The 21,190-nt window shown below is 41.3% G+C and overlaps 1 protein-coding gene and 1 pseudogene across 1 annotated transcript; one reads left to right on the forward strand and one right to left on the reverse strand.

The window, feature by feature from the left end:
• Nucleotides 1-1,782: 1,782 nt before the first annotated feature.
• LOC138956135 (high affinity cGMP-specific 3',5'-cyclic phosphodiesterase 9A-like) lies at nt 1,783-21,142 on the forward strand (the record flags this gene model as incomplete). The annotated part of the gene is given in 10 exon segments (XM_070327580.1): nt 1,783-1,840; nt 2,734-2,836; nt 4,490-4,629; nt 5,025-5,262; nt 9,284-9,567; nt 10,214-10,316; nt 11,437-11,541; nt 13,929-14,033; nt 19,362-19,508; nt 20,369-21,142. Coding segments are annotated over 10 exon segments (1,406 nt in total), but the record flags the coding sequence as incomplete, so codon positions are not given.
• Nucleotides 16,917-18,698, reverse strand: LOC138956133 (tigger transposable element-derived protein 4-like; annotated as a pseudogene).
• Nucleotides 21,143-21,190: the final 48 nt, after the last annotated feature.

Genomic DNA, 21,190 nt, shown 5'->3' on the forward strand with positions numbered 1-21,190 from the left:
ACCTCCATTTGAAGACCCCTTTCTGAGACTTTATTTTCTTAGAGTTTGGGAGGTCTAGAAGGAGAGTTTCTACTCGCCCTACGTACGATGTGTCTGGAAACCCCTCCGCGCGGAGGGGTTTTGCTGCCAGCACAGCAAAGATAAAGAGGGAAAATTTTCTCGGCTCGCGCGGCAGCAGGCACTATGTCTCTAGACTGTACTGTGTACTTACCTTAGTAGGTTTGTCTTCTCGTGTGATCGAGTTACTACTGCGTCGACAGAACTAACGGTCAACAGGGGGTGTGACAAAGAGAAGAACAGGGCCGGAGTGCAATGACAATTATGAACAGTTCTTCTAAACCCACATATAAAAGATGTGACACTTCAAGCCACGTGTTGTAGTTTGTGCTAGAAATTGTTGTTTTGGCATATTGACGTTGCAGTTCCTTAGCAAACGATCCAAATTTCTTTGCGATTTGTATTCAAATGGGTTTCTGTAAGCTAAAAATGCATGCGCAGCTCGGAAAAATTGTCACAAACAAATCTACGGTCCTTCGAAGAAAGAAGAATAACAATACGCTTGTCCAATGCGACTTACATTTTGACGTGTGCGCTGTAAAATCTCCCTACCTTCAAAGCAGATATTTTTATTTTCTTCGAAGGGACCATCCGTTGTTCACAATGTCTTGCAAGACTCAAACATACTTCTGTACGCTTTCTTTTCTTTTCATATTCAGCTGCTTTGCAGAAATAAAATGTCATTGCTTTTCTCAACTTGTCGGCTCAGTCTTGAGACATTACATTGATTTGAATTCACGACTTGCAGGAGTGTTTGGGACTTGGCGCATGGTGGCCGCCATTATTAGTCTCGGCTTTCCCATTTGTGAGGGGAACTCAAACTTCCGGTTCTTTTAGACAAGAATTGAGAATTTAATTGTCGTCACAGCCGCGTCAAAGGTATCATTACGTCATGTTTTTAAACGAGGTCGTTTCACTGAGGATTTACGTTTGTAATGTCAGTGGTTACAGCTAGGTTACGGCGTACAGGACTTCTGCTGATCAGTCTTTCAAAGCGGTCTATGTTGTAGTAAAGTTTCCACGTGTTTTCTAACCGGAAGTTCTGCCTCCGCCTCCCCCCCCCCCCCAAAAAAAAAACCAAACAAACACCACGTATGGCCTTCACCTTGGGTCTGTTGGGTCACGGTGTCATGTAAAAGTGCAAGTCGTGAATACGAAAAGTTCTCGGATGACGAAAGTTGAAAAGACGTCATTTGGTCACACCTATCTCGAGAAAAAAAGCGTCGCCAGCGCCCTTCCATAACATGTGTGTCCCTGTTCCGTCGTGCAGACCAGAATGTTTCAAGCATACTCTCATCAAAAGCGCCATGTCTGGATGTGGTAGTTGGTGTGTGTCTGCAACTGGAAGCAATAGTTGTCATCGTAGGTACTTTCTTGGATTATTTTCCTTTCTTTTTCTTTGTTTCTTTTATTTCATCCTTTTGTTTATGCTCCTCTGCACACAGCTGCCGTCGAATCTCTCTGTCTGTCTGTCTGTCTGTCTGTCTCTCTCTCTCTCTCTCTCTGTCTCTCTCTCTCTCTCTCTCTCTCTCTCTCTCTCTCTCTCTCTCTCTCTCTCTCTCTCTCTCTCTTTCTCTCTCTCTCGCTCTCTCAACAAAAAAAAGGGACTGTGTTTCTGTATGCACGTAAACGTTTTGTAAATGATTGCTCTGCCAGCAAATGATTTTGATTGTGATGTTGCGTAGCTTCAATGTAATCAGACACTAACAGATTTTATGTTGACAGGCAAAGACGACTCCCTTGCCAACAAGATTGGCACTGACTTGGAGACCATTGAAAAAAGGTCAGATATATAACATTGTGTGTGTGTGTGTGCGAGCGCGCGCGCGCGTGTGTGTGTGTGTGTTCGTGTGTGTGTGTGTGATAATACAGTCAAACCAGTCCTGGCAACCGTCTTTTAATAACGACCACCTACCCATTACCACCCCCCATTCCGCTCCCCCATTCTGCTCCCCCTTCCCCCAAAGAAACTCCACGGGGTTCTTTCCTATAAAATGCACCTTTCCAAAACGACTCTGTCTTTTGCACACACCTCCCCCCCCCCTCTCTCTCTCTCTCTCTCTCTCTCTCTCTCTCTCTCTCTCTCTCTCCCTCTCTCTCTCTCTCTCTCTCTCTCTCTCTCTCCCTCTCTCTCCCCCCCCCCCCCCTCTATGAGAGTATGCATGTAGCAACATCTTTTCATGTTGTATTGTTCGCACTGCCCTCGAGTTGGTCTTTGATTCAATTTTGCTGAGTCATTCACCTGCAAATCCGAAGCCTGCGAACAATGATTGAAATCACAGTTTTGTCTCAGTGTGATTGCACAACCAACTGCGGGTGTATTGTTATATAGCCAACTTCTAGCCATCGTCAGCAGAGCTACAGTGAATTTTGAGTTTTAGAAGCATGAGTTGCTACATTGGACAGAAATGGTTATGTGGTGACCTTTGCTCTTAATGTTGTTTATTCTTTTTTTATTCTTGGTTTTTTTTAACGGTTGTTAGGGAGGGGGGGGGGGGGAGCTGGAAGGCGGGTGAAATGTTGAATTGTGTCAACTGTGTGGTCTAAGACTATAGCATCTAGGAGTGTGGTTGAAGTGTACACTTTGACCCTGCCCAGAACGATGGTTAGTCAGACAGCTGTATTAGAGCTTGAGAGTGCTAGAAGTTGAAGAGACATGTGTTTACATGGCTTCAGACTGGAAGACCTGGAGAAGAAGGTGTTTGTGGAAAACGGAGAGACCCCTCATCTCATTGTGGAGCTCAAAACCAAGGCCGAGCATTTAAAGGAGAAACTGGAGGTGAGGACTGTTTGTTTGTCGGTCTGTCTCTGTTTGTCTGTCTCTGTTTGTCTCTCTCTCTCTCTCTCTCTCTCTCTCTCTCTCTCTCTCTCTCTCTCTCTCTCTCTCTCTCTCTCTCTCTCTCTCTCTCTCTCTCTCTCTCTCTCTCTCTCTCTCCCTGTCTGTCTCTTTCTCTGTCTCTTTCTCTGTCTCAGTGTCTGCTCTCTCTCTCTCTCTCTCTCTCTCTCTCTCTCTCTCTCTCTCTCTCTCTCTCTCTCTCTCTCTCTCTCTCTCTCTCTGTGACTCTCTTGAAGTCTCCCCCTTCTGTTTCTCTATGTCTTTTTCTCTTTCTCTCTGTGTCTCTCTGTGCCTCTCTTTCTCTCTGTCTTTTCTGTTTCTTCTCTCTCTCCATCTCTGTCCAAAAAAAGGTTTGTTGGTGCAAATCGACATCCTTTAAGTTTACAGCTTGTTTTGCGCTGTACGTCTCTTTCTCATTTCTCTTTTTATCTGAAGTTTACTGTGAGTTTCAAACAAAGAGTTAATGTGATGACCCTCCAAAGGATCTCAGCACCCAATATTTGGATTCAAAGTTGGAAAGTCTCCAAATACACAACTGATTTCTGATTCGAGAAGCTTTTGGTGTATGTGTGTGTGTGTGTGTCTGTCTGTCTGTCTGTGTGTCTGTCTGTCTGGGTGTGTGCACCCATGTTAGTGTGTGTGTGTATTAGAGGTGGGAGGGGATACAAGGACATTTGTCTGCCCCTGCTGATTCTAGATTTTTAGCTTGTGCTGTTCCCATGCCAGTTTGAGTGTTTTTGACTCACATGCGAAGCAAAAGTGAGTCTATGTACTCACCCGAGTCGTCCGTCCGTCCGTCCCGGCGTCCGTCCGGAAAACTTTAACGTTGGATATTTCTTGGACACTATTCAGTCTATCAGTACCAAATTTGGCAAGATGGTGTATGATGACAAGGCCCCAAAAAACATACATAGCATCTTGACCTTGCTTCAAGGTCAAGGTCGCAGGGGCCATAAATGTTGTCTAAAAAACAGCTATTTTTCCCATTTTTCCCATTTTCTCTGAAGTTTTTGAGATTTAATACCTCACCTATATATGATATATAGGGCAAAGTAAGCCCCATCTTTTGATACCAGTTTGGTTTACCTTGCTTCAAGGTCAAGGTCACAGGAGCTCTTCAAAGTTGGATTGTATACATATTTTGAAGTGACCTTGACCCTGAACTATGGAAGATAACTGTTTCAAACTTAAAAATTATGTGGGGCACATGTTATGCTTTTATCATGAGACACATTTGGTCACATATGATCAAGGTCAAGGTCACTTTGACCCTTATGAAATGTGACCAAAATAAGGTAGTGAACCACTAAAAGTGACCATACCTCATGGTAGAAAGAGCCAATAAGCACCATTGTACTTCCTATGTCTTGAATTAACAGCTTTGTGTTGCATGACCTTGGATGACCTTGACCTTGGGTCAAGGTCACATGTATTTTGGTAGGAAAAATGTGTAAAGCAGTTCTTAGTGTATGATGTCATTGCTAGGTTTAGCTGAAGGTCAAGGTCATGTAAAGGTCAAGGTCAAGCATGTGAGTCGTATGGGCTTTGCCCTTCTTGTTCAAAGATGTTTTTGTTCCCCATGTGTGTGTTGATCAGGGCCTAGAGCACCTGAGCTGGCTAGGCCTGTTCAAGAACATGAACATGGGGACAGCACATCCCTTCTGGGATCACCGGTCATCCACCACCAAGATGGATACCTACAGAAAGAGGGTCTACGAGAAGTTCAAGGTAATGAGGTGAGTGTCAGTATGATTCTGCAAGGCTTGGCGTGCCCTAGGCTTTTTGCTTTTTTGGTTTGGCTGCAGGAAAGCATTATACAATCTGTTTTGAGATTTTGAGAAACCGAAGTTCATAAAATATTGTTTCATGTATTTTGAAGCCTGCTAATGGATAAAAGGCATTATTTCAAAAATGAAATATTTTTTTCCATGTCATTTTTACATCATTAGATTATTTTGTGTTCCAAATTTAAAAAACATTGCTTGTTTTTATTTTATTTTTTCATACATGATTACATTTTCATTTCTTGCATACCAATGAGTTTGCTGTGTTTCAGCTAACTGTTTTGTGTGCAAGACTCATCAAGCAAATACATACATATACTAATGACTAAGTTTGATGGGTATTCCAGCCAAGTACAGTTGACCCAAGAAGTGCGAGAACAGCTGAAGAAGCCCACCTTTGACAACTGGCAGTGGGACGACTCGGAGATGCTGATTCTCCTGCGACAGATGTTCGTGGATCTGGGGTTGGTGAGCAAGTTCAACATCTCCATGCCGGTGCTGTTCAACTGGCTGTTCCAGATCTACACCAAGTACAACCACGTGCCCTTCCACAACTTCAAACACTGCTTCATGGTCAGCCAGATGGTACGTTCATTTTCTCTCAAGTTTTTTTAAAAGTTTAGAACCGATACCAATTGTCTCCGGAAAACCCCCAAAACCTCTGGGAAAAAAACCTGAAAACCTCTTCAAAACTTAACAAAATTCGTCCTTAGATCGTGTTTTGTTACATATTTGTTTGAAATCAGGACTTATATCTGCAACTTTCACCGTTCATGGCTTTATTTTCGTGTTTGTGCGAGGATTTACGAAGGAGCGGAAGCACTACATGTAATCACATGACGTCATCAATACTTGTGTGCTTTCGAGTAACAAGAGTTACCTTCCTTGCATTGAAATTGTTGCATCGACTTGGTCGAAAATCCGGCTCTTAACACAAAAATAAGGGTGCATGTAGCATGAATCAGGCTTACTTTTCACTGGCAAGTCCAATACTTCACTTTGAAGATAGATTTAGTTAGTTTAGATGGGGTTTTCAGAGGTTTTGGGGTTTTCGGGGAAAATAAGTACGCTTTAAAACTGCATACTGTGGAGCCTTCCCTTTAAGACCAAGAATAAATCTGAGAAAACAGGTCTTAAAAAGGAGGGAGTCTTAAAATGGGGGTAAATTTACAGAGGTTATGAACAGAAAGGCTAAGAAAACAGGGTGTTCCTCTGATTTTTGATACAGGGCTGGGACAGCCGTTTTTAAAAGTACTGCTTCGACTCTTGAGGGCTGGTGTTTAATCAGATACATGTTTACAAAGCTGTGGAATTTATGTATATGAATTTAGGAGCACAACAACATAAACTTATATAGCTATTCATAATGCTACGGAAGTCGGCCATTTTTGTCAATATCCAAAAGCATATTGACAATAACAAAGACGCATGGTTCCGGTTTACCCATCTGTGCCACACGATGTTTCAATCGACAACAGCACACACTGACAACTTGAAATTCTTCTCGGGAATGTTTTTCAGCTTTATAAATGTCGATAGCATACCCTTTTCTGCTAACTTCCTAATGAAACAGGACTAAACCAATTATTTTCTGTCACTAAACACCACAAAATGCCCAAAGTCGAAAGATGTAGTACAAACAGGGGAGTAAAACGGAACAGCCGTTTTTGTGTGCCTGTGTGAGCTAAGTTGCCGACTGACACAAACTTTCGCATTCGGCTTTTCTTATCTCGTAACTCCACACTAAATACCCCAATTCCCCTCTTAAGTATTGATGTTCAACCCATGGCACTAACATTCATGTAGTCGTTTATAACTGAGGTTGAAAAATTCGCTTCATGACGAGACAAGTATAAATGCCATTCACCAAACTGAAAACTTCGCTGCCGCCTGTTCGCGTTGTACGGATTAGCTGTTCTCTTCTCCTCCCCTTGTTGCATCCTAGTTCTTCAGTTGTTTCTAGTTTTCCGTTGATGTTGTGTTTTGGTCTTCTTCATAAGTAGTCTTGTTCAAAATTAAAAAAACTCAAACTTCTTTTTGTTGTATACGAATGAACAAATAAAAAGCTGTTTAACAGCTGTGTTGTCAAATCAAGTTTTTTTCCAAAGTCAGTGTGGCGTCTGCGCATTAGGAAACGATGTCTGCTATCAAAACCTGAGATCAGCGCATCGACGCAAAAACTGTCATTTTGTGAGTTTGGAACAACAAATCAAGGTCAGAACAGCTATATAATCGCTTTTGTATTTTCAGCGTAGCAATAGGGTCCGATATTTAGACTCGAACAAGTATAATGCGACTCGTCTTCGACTCGTCGGCATTATACTTGTGTCGTCTAAATATCGGACTCTATTGCTACGCTGAAAACACAATAGCTGTTGATAAATGTTAGAGGTACAGGTGAACGTCTGCCCCAGTCCCTTTAAAGAGGTCTTAAAAAGGGGGTTCCACTGTATTCGCACTGAGATGCCAGTGTGTAAGTTAAATAACATCCCTTCTGTGTTGTAACCAAGAAATGTCAATATGAACAATACACTCACCAACATAAGTGGATTTCGTCGAGTATTTGCAGTATGTAACAGTTATCTTTCAACTCAGAGGACAAGTCTCCCAGGTAGATCTGTTGGAAAAACCTGGATAATAAACTAGTTTGATTGATTAGGTAGAAATTAAGTGAAAACAGCCCAGCTTTCAACAACAAAACAAAAGTGTTTATATGTAGTCTGATAAGTACTCTTGCCAAGACTCTCCCCCCATTGTTGTTTTTCTCAGGTTTTTGACTCACGTAAGTGTAGCCTATGCGATGCTAACTTTTGTCTGTCTGTGCGTGCATGCGTGAGTGCGTGCGTGCGTATGTCTGTGGTAGAAACTTTAACATTTGAAGACGTCATATTACATTGACGTCACATTATGACGTACGAGGGTTAGACGTCACGCGATGGAATTACTGAAAGTCTCGGTGATTGTTATTTTGAGCGGGCCGAGACTATTTGGCAGTCGTGTCCATGTAAGTAGGCTACATGCAGACAGACAGATCTAGATCTAGTGTCTCGCTTTCTTGCACAGTTTCACCTATGCTCTTTTTGTGTGTGTGTGTGTGTGTGTGTGTGTGTGTGTGTGTGTATGCGTGTGTATACTGTGTGTGTGTACTGTGTGTATGTACTGCGTGTATGTACTGCGTGTGTGTATGTGTGACATTTTTCATTTTTCTTTATCTCCCTTTCCCCCTTCTTCTGCGCTTGGAGGACATCATCTTCTCTGATAAGTCGTTTTGATATTTGTATTGTTGTTTTCATTTTTTTTTTAACCTGTTGAAGACCATTAGGTCGAAACGTTGTTCATTGTCATTTTTTTGTATATTTCGTTGCGAGTCCAGAATATTAGGTATTACTCTTAGTCGTGTCCCTGTATGTAGGCTACATGCAGACGGACAGATCTAGATCTAGTGTCTCGCTTTCTTGCACAGTGTCACCTATGCTTACTGTGTGTGTGTGTGTATGTGTGACGGAGTGATTGAGTTTGTGTTACTGTTTGTCTATTTCTTACGTGAGCCTTGAAGGCTTCGCCTCTTGTTTTTTATATTTATGCTTTGTGTGCTCGTTACATTATTGCTCATTTATTTTAGAATGACATTGTAAAGCACCTGGAGCCAATTGCTGGGACTCACGCTATAGAAAAGCTATTTGATTATTGGCTCACGTAAGTGTAGCCTATGCGATCGTAACTTTGTCTGTCTGTGCGTGCGTGTGTGTGTGTGTGTGTGTGTTTGTGCGTGTGTATGTCTGTGGTAGAAACTCTAACATTTGAAGACGTCACATTACATTGACGTCACATTATGACGTAAGAGGGTTAGACGTCATGCGAAGGAAGTACTGAAAGTCTCGGTCATTATTATTTTGAGCGGGCCGAGACTCTGTTGGCAGTCGTGTCCCTGTAAGTAGGCTACATGCAGACAGACAGATCTAGATCTAGTGTCTCGCTTTCTTGCACAGTTTCACCTATGCTCTTTCTGTGTGTGTGTGTGTGTGTGTGTGTGTGTGTGTGTGTGTATGTGTGACCATAGACCTATATTAGATATAGGTCCCTGGTGTGACGGAGTGATTGAGTTTGTGTTACTGTTTGTCGATTTCTTACGTGAGCCTTGATGGCTTCGCCTCTTGTTATATAATTGTTATTATACTGTACTTTCCGGGTGACAAGGCGCTTTTGAAGACGCACCCCCTTCTTTTGAAAAAAAAATTGTAATCCAGTCACCCATTGGACGCAGGGGGCCGATAGGGCGCACCAAAATGACCCAGTTTTTGCCATGAGAGGTGGTTCCCCTGTCATATCTGAGAGAGGAAACACTTCCTGCACAGACACGACCTTCTTCCCAGGGGTCAATGACCCAGTTTTTGCCATGAGAGGTGGTTCCCCTGTCATATCTGAGAGAGGAAACACTTCCTGCACCGGGGTCAGTGACCGGTCAGTGACCGAGTTTAACAGAGTGGAAATCTGTGTGTGCGGCCAGATCAAAGGCAGGGCAGTACCTAGTAGCTGAAACATGCATTATCACAAGTTGTTTGACTGGTACTCAAGCGGTCTCTTTGATTTTTTTCGTATTTCACAGATGTACGGCCTGATCTGGCTGATCGACCTTCCGTCCAAATTGGAACCACTGGACGTACTGACCCTGCTGACCGCCGCAATCTGTCACGACCTTGACCACCCGGGATACAACAACGCCTACCAGATCAACGCACGCACGGAGCTAGCGCTGCGCTACAACGACATCTCCCCGCTGGAGAACCATCACTGCGCCGTGGCCTTCGAGATCCTGGAATCCAAGGAGACCAACATTTTCGCTCAGATCCCCAAGGACCAGTTCCGCAAGCTGAGGGAGGGCATGATCAGGTACGAGATCTGAAATGGAATTGTGCAATATTATACGTTAGGATGCCATACGATACTATATGTTATTTGTATTTTTGACCAACATATGCTATTTTACACAGATCGAGACATTTAGTGTTCTTCCGCGACAGCGCTAGCTGTCGAGATCTGTGTAAAATGTCATATTTTGGTCAAAAATACAAATAACATTTATGTATCGATCGATTCTGGTTAGAATTCCTTTCAGTTTTTACGATTGAACGCACACAAACATGCACTATTTTGTGGTCTCAGCTGGCTGCCTAAATAAAAATTATGAAGTTTTGTCGGCCTCTGACGTCACTTGGCTCAAAGAAGGGAAATCCACTGTTCAATCGATACATAATACAATAAACCTACCCGATTGCACATTGCAGGGATGGGGAGTAAACAAAATTATTTAACAGGTAGGAGAGTGGAGCTCGTAGACTTACCAGCAACATGACGTGTTGACCTTACTTTCAAGCAAACAAGTCAGTAATAATTTTTTTTTAACTCGAATGGGCAAATTCGAACGAGATTCATGATGCAAGGGAAGTAATCGTGGCAAGATATTGTAAGTGGTTAGTATGTTGCGCAGTTGCTCCCCTTCAATTGATTTATTTTTTGTCTGTTTCTTTCTTTGCAGATGCATTTTATCCACAGATATGGCGAAACACAATGAGATTCTCCACACTTTCAAATCTGTGGTACCACACTTTGATTTTAGTGACAAGGAACACAGAGCAGTTGTGAGTATAATAAGACAAATGCTTGCTTCATATATTTCCTTCTGGGACTTTGATAAAAAAAAAAAAAGTGAAAAGAGTAAAAGATACTATAATTGTTAAAAATGACTAAAATGCAATTTCTAATTTGCTTGCTTCATACATATTTGCTTCTGGGACTTTGATAAAAAAATTTTTAAAAAAAGTGAAAAGAGTGAAAGTTTCTATAAGTGTTCGAAATGACTAAAATGCAATTTCTAATTTGTTGAGCCATCACAGTCATAATTATTGTTCTTCACAAACTAAACGAGCAGCTTGATTCGTCATCCAATTAGCTGTGCTGTTGTAGGAACTTTAGCTTTCATCGTACTTTATTTCCACTGTTAGAATGTGTTTGGTTTATTTCACTTCCATTCAAATTAAGTACAGTGGAACCCCTCATTGAAGACCCCGCCAATTTAAGACTCCCCATTTTAAGACCCTACTTTTTGATATTTTGTGTTCGACGGGCGCAGTGGTAAGACGTCGGCCTCCTAATCGGGAGGTCGTGAGTTCGAATCCCGGTCGCTGCCGCCTGGTGGGTTAAGAGTGGAGATTTTTCCGATCTCCCAGGTCAACTTATGTGCAGATCTGTTAGTGACTTAACCCCCTTCGTGTGTACACGCAAGCACAAGACCAAGTGCGCACGGAAAAGATCCTGTAATCCATGTCAGAGTTCGGTGGGTTATAGAAACATGAAAATACCCAGCATGCCTCCCCCGAAATCGGCGTATGCTGCCTGAATGGCGGGGTAAAAACGGTCATACACGTAAAAATCCACTCGTGCTAAAACCATGAGTGAACGTGGGAGTCTAAGCCCATGAACGAAGAAGAAGAAGAAGAAGACGATATTTTGTGTTCATAACCTCTGTAAATTTACCCCCATTTTAAGACTGTCCCCTGATTTTCTCAGATTTGTAGGGTTCCACTGTATCATCAAAACACTTTCAGCCCTAGCATCTATACACAGACAGTAATGGGGTCATAATTAGATTTTGAAACGCTCCCAAGGTTGACAGTGTGTGCCTGTGGTTTTCACATTGAAAATGTTCTAACTAGTTGAGTTGAGTGAGTTGAGTTGATTTGTGATGATGTCAATGTGTAGCTTTATATGGTGCTGATGAAAATGGCGGATATCTCCAACGAGGCACGGCCGCTTGAAGTTGCGTCTCCATGGCTGGACTGTTTGCTGACAGAATTTTTCAATCAGGTTTACACCTTTTTCCAGATGTCTCGGCCTTTGCTTCCTCTTTTACATTGTTTTGTTTTCCCGCCGATGTTGTCTGCAGGATGTTTTTTAGTGTGTGCATGAGTGTTCCCAGGTAGTGTTGAACTTTAGTGTTGTTAATTCATACCTCACATTCACAATCAAGTGGCAGTATTGAACTAATCAATGAGCGCTTCTGGGGTGATAACGCGAGACAACTCCTGTGATCTTGGCGCGAGGTTCCGCCTCTTACCATTGTCTTTTTACCGTATAAAATGCACGACTTGCACACGAACTGTTACCAAAGCGACATGCTATTTGGGACCAATGCACACGTTTTTCCTTTCTCGTGTGATCTTGCCGCGAGGTTCCGCCTGTTTCCAGCCGAAAGAAAGAAGGGGCATAACCTCACCAGAACCGCCCATTGATACAAGTCCCTTTCATCAGACCGAAGAATTTTTATAGTGAAATTAATTGACAGATTCAGCTCCAAAACTGACTCGAGCATAATTAATTAATTTGGTCATTTGATCAACGAAAATGATGAGAAAATGCATACGTAGAATCAACAGAGTTGCCTCCCTTTCTTCCAAAGCATGGCTGCGCTAATGTTTTCGTATTTAAACCCATGTAAAAGAAAGGCATCTGTGCGGTTCATTCTGTAGCTTTAAAGGTATCTCATAGCTGCCAACCCTCCCGGATTTTCCGGGAATCTCCCGAATTTTACAACTTCTCCCTGCTCATATTCAAGACTAAACGGTCCCCCTGGACCCCTGGCTCCTGGATTTTGACTTCAGAAGGTTGGCAGCTATGGTATCTAAAATGACTTGTGATCCATATAAGAGCGGGTTCTGGCAAATTCGAAGCATAAATTGCAGTGGATTGTGACCTATGAATGTACAATGCTTTATAGTTCAACATTACCCTGTCCAGTTCAGTTCTACCCTTGACAAGATATGGCTCTGTGCACCCAGGATATAGTCTGTCCACGGTGCACAAGGGAACTGCCAGGCTGTTGTCAACTGTTGTTTGCACTTGTTGTTTTCCATGAGGGAGTAGAGCTGAGGCGGGCAGGCAAATGTTTATGTTACAGTGGAACCCTTCTTTTACTTTCAGGATCTCATAAAGATCTGAGAAAGTCAGGTCTTAACAAGTTGCGTAAGGCGAAATTACTACATTTAGTCAAGCTGTGGAACTCACAGAATGAAACTGAACGCACTGCATTTTTTCACAATGACCGTAGTCCGCCGCTAGTGCAAAAGGCAGTGAAAGTGACGAGCCTGTTCAGCGCGGTTGCGCTGTGCTGCATAGCACGCTTTACTGTACCTCTCTTCGTTTTAACTTTCTGAGCGTGTTTTTAATCCAAACATATCATATCTATATGTTTTGGAAATCGGGAACCGACAAGGAATAAGATGAAATTGTTTTTAAAACAATTTCGGAAATTTAATTTTAATCATAATTTTTATATTTTTAATTTTCAGAGCTTGTTTTTAATCCGAATATAACATATTTATATGTTTTTGGAATCAAAACATGATGAAGAATAAAATAAAAGTAATTTTGGATCGTTTTATAAAAAAATAATTTTAATTACAATTTTCAGATTTTTAATGACCAAAGTCATTAATTAATTTTTAAGCCTCCATGCTGAAATGCAATACCGAAGTCCGGCCTTCGTCGAAGATTGCTTGGCCAAAATTTCAATCAATTTGATTGCAAATTGAGGGTGTGACTATGACAGTGCCGCCTCAACTTTTACAAAAAGCCGGATATGACGTCATAAAAGACATTTATCGAAAAAATGAAAAAAACGTCTGGGGATTTCATACCCAGGAACTCTCATGTAAAATTTCATAAAGATCGGTCCAGTAGTTTAGTCTGAATCGCTCTACACACACATACACACATACACCACGACCCTCGTCTCGATTCCCCCTCTATGTTAAGCAACATTTAGTCAAAACTTGACTAAATGTTAAAAAAAAAATTAAAAAGGGGGGGGGGGGGGGGGGGGGGGGGGTCTAAAGAGTGGGGTAGATTTACAGAGGTTATGAACAACAAATCTGAGAAAACAGGATCTGCAAAAGGGAGGGAGCCTTTAATTGGGAGGTCTTAAATGGGGGGTTCCACTGTACTTTCTTTGTTTTTGTGAATGTTGTAGCTCCCAGTTCATGTTGTCCTCTTTCAGTTTCAGTGTTTGTTCCAGCACAGACAAAATATATGTTTTACATCCCATTTATGATTCAGTTTTGTTTGAACCAGTGTTATGATTTCTCAGCTTTTGTGAGCACAATTCGTAGAGATATATATCTCAGTTTTGCTCCCATTCTCAGTGTTGTTTCTTTCTGTTTTCCCTTTTGACTGTTGGTTTTGCCTGCATACATTAGCTGATGATGATATTGGTGAAAGTGGCGGATATTTCCAATGAATGTCGGCCAATGCAAGTCTCAGAACCCTGGCTGGAATGTCTACTTCAGGAATTCTTCAACCAGGTAATGAAGATAGCTACACATAGGATAATAGGGATAGTGAGATTCAATTAACACTTTCTACCCCACCTATGTTGACCAAGTTTTTTTTTAGCCTAAACCAGCTGTACTGCAGTAGGTCACTCAGAATTGTAGTAATTGTGTATCAACACGCTGGAATGCAGGCGTTAGATGGACGTTACAGAAAGCGACTGAAGCTAACAGTCTGAGCGGATATATCCGTACCTGGTCAGATAGAGCCATATGAGTGGGTGCGGATATATCCGTATCTGGGAGACAATGAGTTAAGCAAGCAATCCAAGTCTTCCTGATTTCGCGGATTTCCACAAAAGCAAAAGCAACGCACAAAAAAAAAGGTTTTTCTTTCCATGCACAATTTATCTTTCACCAGAGGGGGTTACATTCATATTTGCAAGGACAAAAATAGCTTATTCCCCAGCGTTACTTGTGTCCTTGATACTCATTCTTCCTTGAATGGATTGCCTGGTTAAAGAATGCCTTTTTTTTAATTCTTTTTTGTTGTTGACGAAAAGCAGACATGATTTCAGAACTAGAACACTTATCGGAAAGTATGTAATCAAATTTGAAATGATTGGAGCCTAACTGCATGTGGAATTTAGGTTAAATTCAGGTTACTTTGTCTTTGATAAATGTAAAAGATTTTAAGATTGGTTATGAATGTTTGCAGTTTTTATGTGTTGAGTGTCAGAATGTTTCTGTTCCCCTGCACCGCCTGAATAGTTTTCATTACCTGTATTTATTGTTGTCATTGCTGTAAAGATATTTGCTTTTTCACATGCATGTGCGTGCAAGTATATTTTTTAGGCAAATGATGAAGGTACGTACCTTCTGAACTTTTGTATTACCCATAGTCTTATGCTGGGCTAAAGATCATATCTTGAATCGAATACAATCATGATCACACTTTTATTATGCAGAAAAAAGAGAACAGCTATAGAGTGACAACATGATTTCTGTTTAGCTTTAACTTAAGTGAATAGTATCCTCTATTTTGTTTCAAGAACCTGCATCACCAATTTTGTCTTCAAAACATCTGTGTCACAATTCTGCCAAATGTCTCTGTTTGGTGTACAGATTTTTTGTTTGTTTGTTGTTGTTGGCTTGTTGGAATAACTGATAATAACATGTCTGTGTTTGGTGTTGAGATGTTTGTTATGTTGGCTTGTTGGAATAACTGATATTGTCAGTAAGTACTGGTGTCACATGACTGATGTGAACCAGTTGATTGGCTAATGGCGATGCGCTGAAACTTTTCCACAGAGCGTATTCTTCCGCCCTAATTGCCTAAGCGAGACTGTGCTCTCATCCTCAGAATTAATTAATGACATGTAGCTTATATTCTCCACAATACCAAATGACTATAAATTGCCTGCTTCTCAATTAAAGCAGAACTGGTATTTTTTCTGACAGATTGCATGTGCCTGTGCCACAGTGCCACTGATCTAAAAATAGAAGCCACTGTGTTTCATCTCATTTTCGCCGACTTGCATAGATTCTTCTCATATGCCGTACGTGTTCATGCATGTAGCTCATCATCCACATTACCAAATGATGAGTTAGTATACAATTCCCAGCGGCTAACAGAAAACACAAGTGTTATTCCGATAACGTATGGTCAGCTAGACCAGCATTTGGAAGACTGACTCGATCGACTCTGTCATACGTAGCAGACTACACTGAAATACGACTGCATCAGTTCAGTAAATGAATGGTTTCCGAATTATTATTTCAAGGCAAGAACAATCGTAATCGAAAACGTGTAGGGTTCAGAACGTTCTTACCATATATAAGACTTTTTACCATCCTGCCTCATGCGTACAGGCTCAGTGCAGACTGCAGTGGTTCGATTGCCCAGGTAGCCTAGCAGACGACATAAACCTCGCTCAGCAAATTAACATGTTGGGCAAATGTGAACGAAAAAACGATGGGGATATAATACGTGTAGGGTTCAGAGCATTCTTACCGTTCATATTTAGTATCAGACTCCCCGATGAGTGAAGATACAACACGAGAAATATGCCACATTTATTTTGAAAATGTGCTAACCGTCGAGTCCTTTGGGGGGGGGGGGGTAGTAGTCAATTTAAGGGGAGTCACTCCGCACAGTCAATCCGTCGAATCTCGACTGGAGGTTTCGAATCGCAAATAACGAAGAGCACAGTCCTTTCTCCGAGTTCAAATGAGGTCTCTATGAAAGATCATCACTGTTCAGCTTAACGCTACACTGGAATTTACCAACAGAAATTAAAATGCGTGTGACGAAAGCACGACACACTTGGGATCACACAAAAGTAGATCTAACACGACCTGACCACACAGTTATGCCTATTCAAATGCGCGTAGCAAAATGTGCGTTTGGAATTTTCTTTTTTGTATGGCGGTACTGACAATATCGTTATTGAAACAATCCCAGTGCACTAAGGGATTTATAGAGCAAATCTCGAAAATAATTATTGAACTCAGCGCTTCGTTCAATAATGAATTTTCTCGATTTGCTCTATAAATCCCTTAGTGCACTGGGATGTCTCAATAACTTAAAATCTTCTTCTTGTCGATCACTAATAACTTAAAATAACATGTCTGTGTTTGGTGTTCAGATGTTTGTTATGTTAATTAGCTAGTTGGAATAACTTAAAATAACATGTCTGTGTTTGGTGTTCAGATGTTTGTTATGTTAATTAGCTAGTTGGAATAACTGACAATGATACAGTCGAGATCGCTTTACACGAAATGAAAGGGACCAATGATTTTTTTCGAGTTAATGTTTTTTTGCGATAACAAAAATGATCAAACCGATTTTTTTTTGATTTTTTTTTTAAAGCAAGATACAGAAGATAAAACAGTGCCATTGCAGTGTTTATGAATTCACACAGGACGAAAGAAATCCGTCAACTTCAACTGTTTGACACTGCACTTTCCGACGAACCGTTCAATTCTTGTGACGTCGTCAAACACACTTTCGGAGTTTTCTCTTGACAACAAAAACGCAGCAAGTGTGTTGACTGCTGAGAGTGCTTCGCGAACAGACGGAGGTTCCACGTTCTTGATGTGAAGATCATTGTCAATGTCATCATCATCGTCTCTCATATCAACACCCATTTGTGCTTTCACATTGTCGGCAATTTCGGCAGTTGTCAACTCCTTTGTTGTGTGCGTTTCCGAGTCGACCTCAATAAAATCCTGTGTTGTCACACGGTCACGCCAAGAAGTGTTGTCACACGGTCACGCCAAGAAGTGTTGTCACACGGTCACGCCAAGAAGTGTTGTCACACGGTCACGCCAAGAAGTGTTGTCACACGGTCACGCCAAGAAGTGTTGTCACACGGTCACGCCAAGAAGTGTTGTCACACGGTCACGCCAAGAAGTGTTGTCACACGGTCACGCCAAGAAGTGTTGTCACACGGTCAAAAGCAGACACAAACTCTTCCATGCGACTTTCTTCTTGCTCTGTCTCTCCCCCATTGTCCAATTCAGTATCCTCCGGAATCACAAAACCGGCGTGACGAAAACAATTGGCAATTGTTGAGCGTTCAACACATCCCCACGCAGTCCGTGTTGTTTTCAATGCGTCAAGCAGTGTGAAGGGAAACAACTCTGTACAGTCTGCCACAGGCACATAACTTTCCGTTCGATTGTCGATCGCCACAATGATTTTGTGCAACACAAGCTGTCTGCTTGAAGTTTGCGATGATGCCTTGGTCGCATGGTTGGAGTTTGCTGGTACAGTTGGATGGAAAGAACACAAGCTTGATGTTCGAGAGTTGCACTGTTGGGTACGGGTGTGCATGACAATTGTCAATGAACAAACACACTTTCCTCTCCTCTTTCTTGAATTTCTCATTGATTGATCTTAGCCACTCTTCAAAGAGCAGCCCAGTCATCCAGCTTCTCTTCTTGTTCTGATATTTAACAGGGAGGGTCTTGACATTTTTGAAACATCTTGGCTTTTTTGATTTGCCAATGACAAGTGCTGGAAGTTTTTCATCACCACTCATGTTCGCACACAAGAGAAGAGTGACTCTTTCTTTTGATTTTTTTTCCACCAGAACAAGTCTCGCCTTTCAATGCCAGAGTTTTGTTTGGAAAACACCGGTAAAACAATCCTGTCTCATCCGCATTGAAAACATCTCGGGGGGCGTAGTCTTTGAGGATGTGTGGTAGTGTTTCCTCAGTCCACTTATCCACCGTCTCTTGTGACACAGAAGCAGCTTCGCCACATATCGTTTTGAAAACGATGCCCTTTCGGTTTTTGAAACGAGTGAGCCATCCCGGGTTCGGTACAAAGTTTTCAACTCCCAACTCTTGTGCAAGAGCCACTGCCTTTTCGCAAAGAAATGGGCCAGACACAGGTGTGTTCATAGAACGAGCCTGTTTAAACCATTGAAACAGACTCTCTTCAAGTGCCTCTCGATTTCCAGCACACGTTCTCATCCGCTTTCGGTTTGGTTGAACATCACATGACACGTACGCATCTTCAATCTTTTGTCTATTCTTGATGAACGTTGACAGAGTTGAATTTGCGATTGAAAACTTCTTACAAATTTCAGTCTTGTTCAGTTGTTTTTTGTCAAGCTCTTCTAAAACTTTGATTTTAAACGCAATTGTGTGGCTTGCTTGTTTTCTCTTCACTCCTGTTTTCGAGGCCATCTTCAATCACGGTCAGAAGGAAAATGAGATATTCAGTCAGTCATGCAAACACGTGAACACTTCTCGCTTTGGAAGCTATAAGTTGAAAAAAAAAGTTGTTTGGTGGTGCAAGAGACCGAGAATCGGCTTCGTGTAAACGTTTTTTGCGTGAGTCTCAGATCGTTTTATTTCGCGTTATGATGTTTTTTTAGTAGGGTTTATGAAGGGAATGATTGGGACTGACAACACGTTTCGCGTAATGTTTTTTTTTCGGCTTATCGTTTTTCGTGTAAAATGATCTTGACTGTATGTCTGTGTTTGGTGTATGCAGATGGTTTTTTTCTGTTGGCTTGTTTGAATACCTGACACTGAAAGCCTCAAATCAACTGGGCAATGTCAACTACGCGAAGTAATTACTTCGCGTAGCTGACCGCATGGATCTTTAGCACTGAGTTTTCAGTTGAAAGACTTTGCGAAGTCTACGCAAAATCGACTTCGGGCTCCATTAAGGACCACTTTACCATGTCTGTGTTTGATGTTCAGATGTTTTTTTATGTTGGCTTGTTGGAATATGCCTGACTATAACATGTTGGTGTTTATAATTCAGATCGGTTTTTTATGTTGCCTGTTGGCTAAATGTTTGAAAGCTTGACATTAACGTCTCTGTGTTTGGTGTTGGTGCAGAGTGACATGGAGAAGCTGGAGGGTCTGCCTGTGGCCCCCTTCATGGACAGGGACAAGGTCACCAAGCCGTCATCTCAGATCGGCTTCATCAAGTTTGTCCTACTGCCGCTCTTCGAGTCCGTAGGACAGCTCTTCCCTCAGATTGACGTGAGTTGAGAACTCTGCGTTCACAAGAAAAGTCTCCGTGTTTTTTCCCAGGACTCGGTCTTGGGTCATTGGCGCTTAATTTTTTAATTTTTTTATTTTATTTTTTTTTTTAAATTATGTTGTTGTTTTTTATTTTTTTTATTTCAATTTTTTCAGGCGAAGTTGACAAAAATGAAAATGAATAAGTACAGAATGTATGATATGATTAGACACAATAACATACATTGGCAGAGTAATTATACACAATGTAAAATGTAAAACATGAAAATATTATTGGTTAAATAAATTGTTATACATTGCCCATTTTAGAGTAAAATTATGTTCCCTCATTTCAATTTGATGTACATATCGGTCAAGTTTATATTGGTAATTAATATAATTACAAAATGCCACAAGGCATGGTTTATATTTATTGAAACGACATTTGTACAGAAAATATTTGGCATGTAGCAACAAGAAATCAAAACCATCATCAGTTCTCGTTTTTTTATCGTAACCAAAAAGAACAAGTACTTTATTCATTCTCAGTCTGTGACAATGATCACATTGTGATTTTAACCACCTTTCAAAATCTTTCCAAAATATTTTTGTTATCAGACAACAAATCAAGGTCAGAACAGCTATATAATCGCTATTGTATTTTCAGCGTATCAATAGGGTCCGATATTTAGATTCGAACAAGTATAATGCGACTCGTCTTCGACTCGTCGGCATTATACTTGTCTCGTCTAAATATCGGACCCTATTGCTACACTGAAAACACAATAGCTGTTAATCATGTGTGATTGTTGGTAATATTAGGTCAAGACAGCAACATAATCTCATAATCATTAAAACTCATTTTTGATCGTTGCTTGCAGGCTGACGTGATAGAACCTGTACGGAAGGCGCTGGCCTACTACACAGAAATGCAGCAAGCTATAGAGGAGGGGAAGAAGAGCAAAGACTCGACCGGGTCTAAACACAATGGCATCACCACGTAGCAGACCTCGCTGCCTCACCTGCTGTCTGTCGCACTTTCGACGCAGGGAATGACGGTGTTTGGGAGGTGAAAGCAAGTGTTGAAGCTGATGAGAAAAGTGTTGTGTGATAATCATTGCCAGCTTTAACAATAAAGTAAACTGGTTTCTACCCTTGATGGTTTGCGACAAAGGCAATGGTGTGATGTTTGAAAATCAGAACTCGGTTGTTGTGGGAATTAAAAGACATGCCAGTCAGCTGTTCAGTTTGTTGCTGATAAAGCGAATGAACGGACCAACGAGCTGAATAGATCAAGAGATGAATTTTTTTGATGGGCAGTTTGTTGCTGATAAAGCGAATGAACGGATCAACAAGAACTGAATTGATCGAGAGATGAATTCTTTTGATGGGCCGTTTCACAGGGTTTGGATTATTGACAAGGAGTTGGATATTCATTACTGAACTTATTTTAGTGAAAAAGAAAGAAAAAAGTGAAGGGTGACATGATAGATTGTGAAATTTCCTATGTAAAAATGTTTGATAGTGTCAAATGCACCTCTGAAATTCATGTTGTGGGGCAGCATTTGCAAATAAAGAAATAAAAAGATTAAACAAACAGTTGTTGAAGAAATAAATGCAGAGAAAATTTGAGCAGTTACCATCTTAAAAAAAAGGGGGGGGGGCTTAAATGAGGGGTGGGGTGGTGGTGGGGGGGTTGGAGG

This window comes from Littorina saxatilis, unplaced genomic scaffold (assembly GCF_037325665.1).
Source record: "Littorina saxatilis isolate snail1 unplaced genomic scaffold, US_GU_Lsax_2.0 scaffold_476, whole genome shotgun sequence".
Classification (NCBI taxonomy): domain Eukaryota; kingdom Metazoa; phylum Mollusca; class Gastropoda; order Littorinimorpha; family Littorinidae; genus Littorina; species Littorina saxatilis.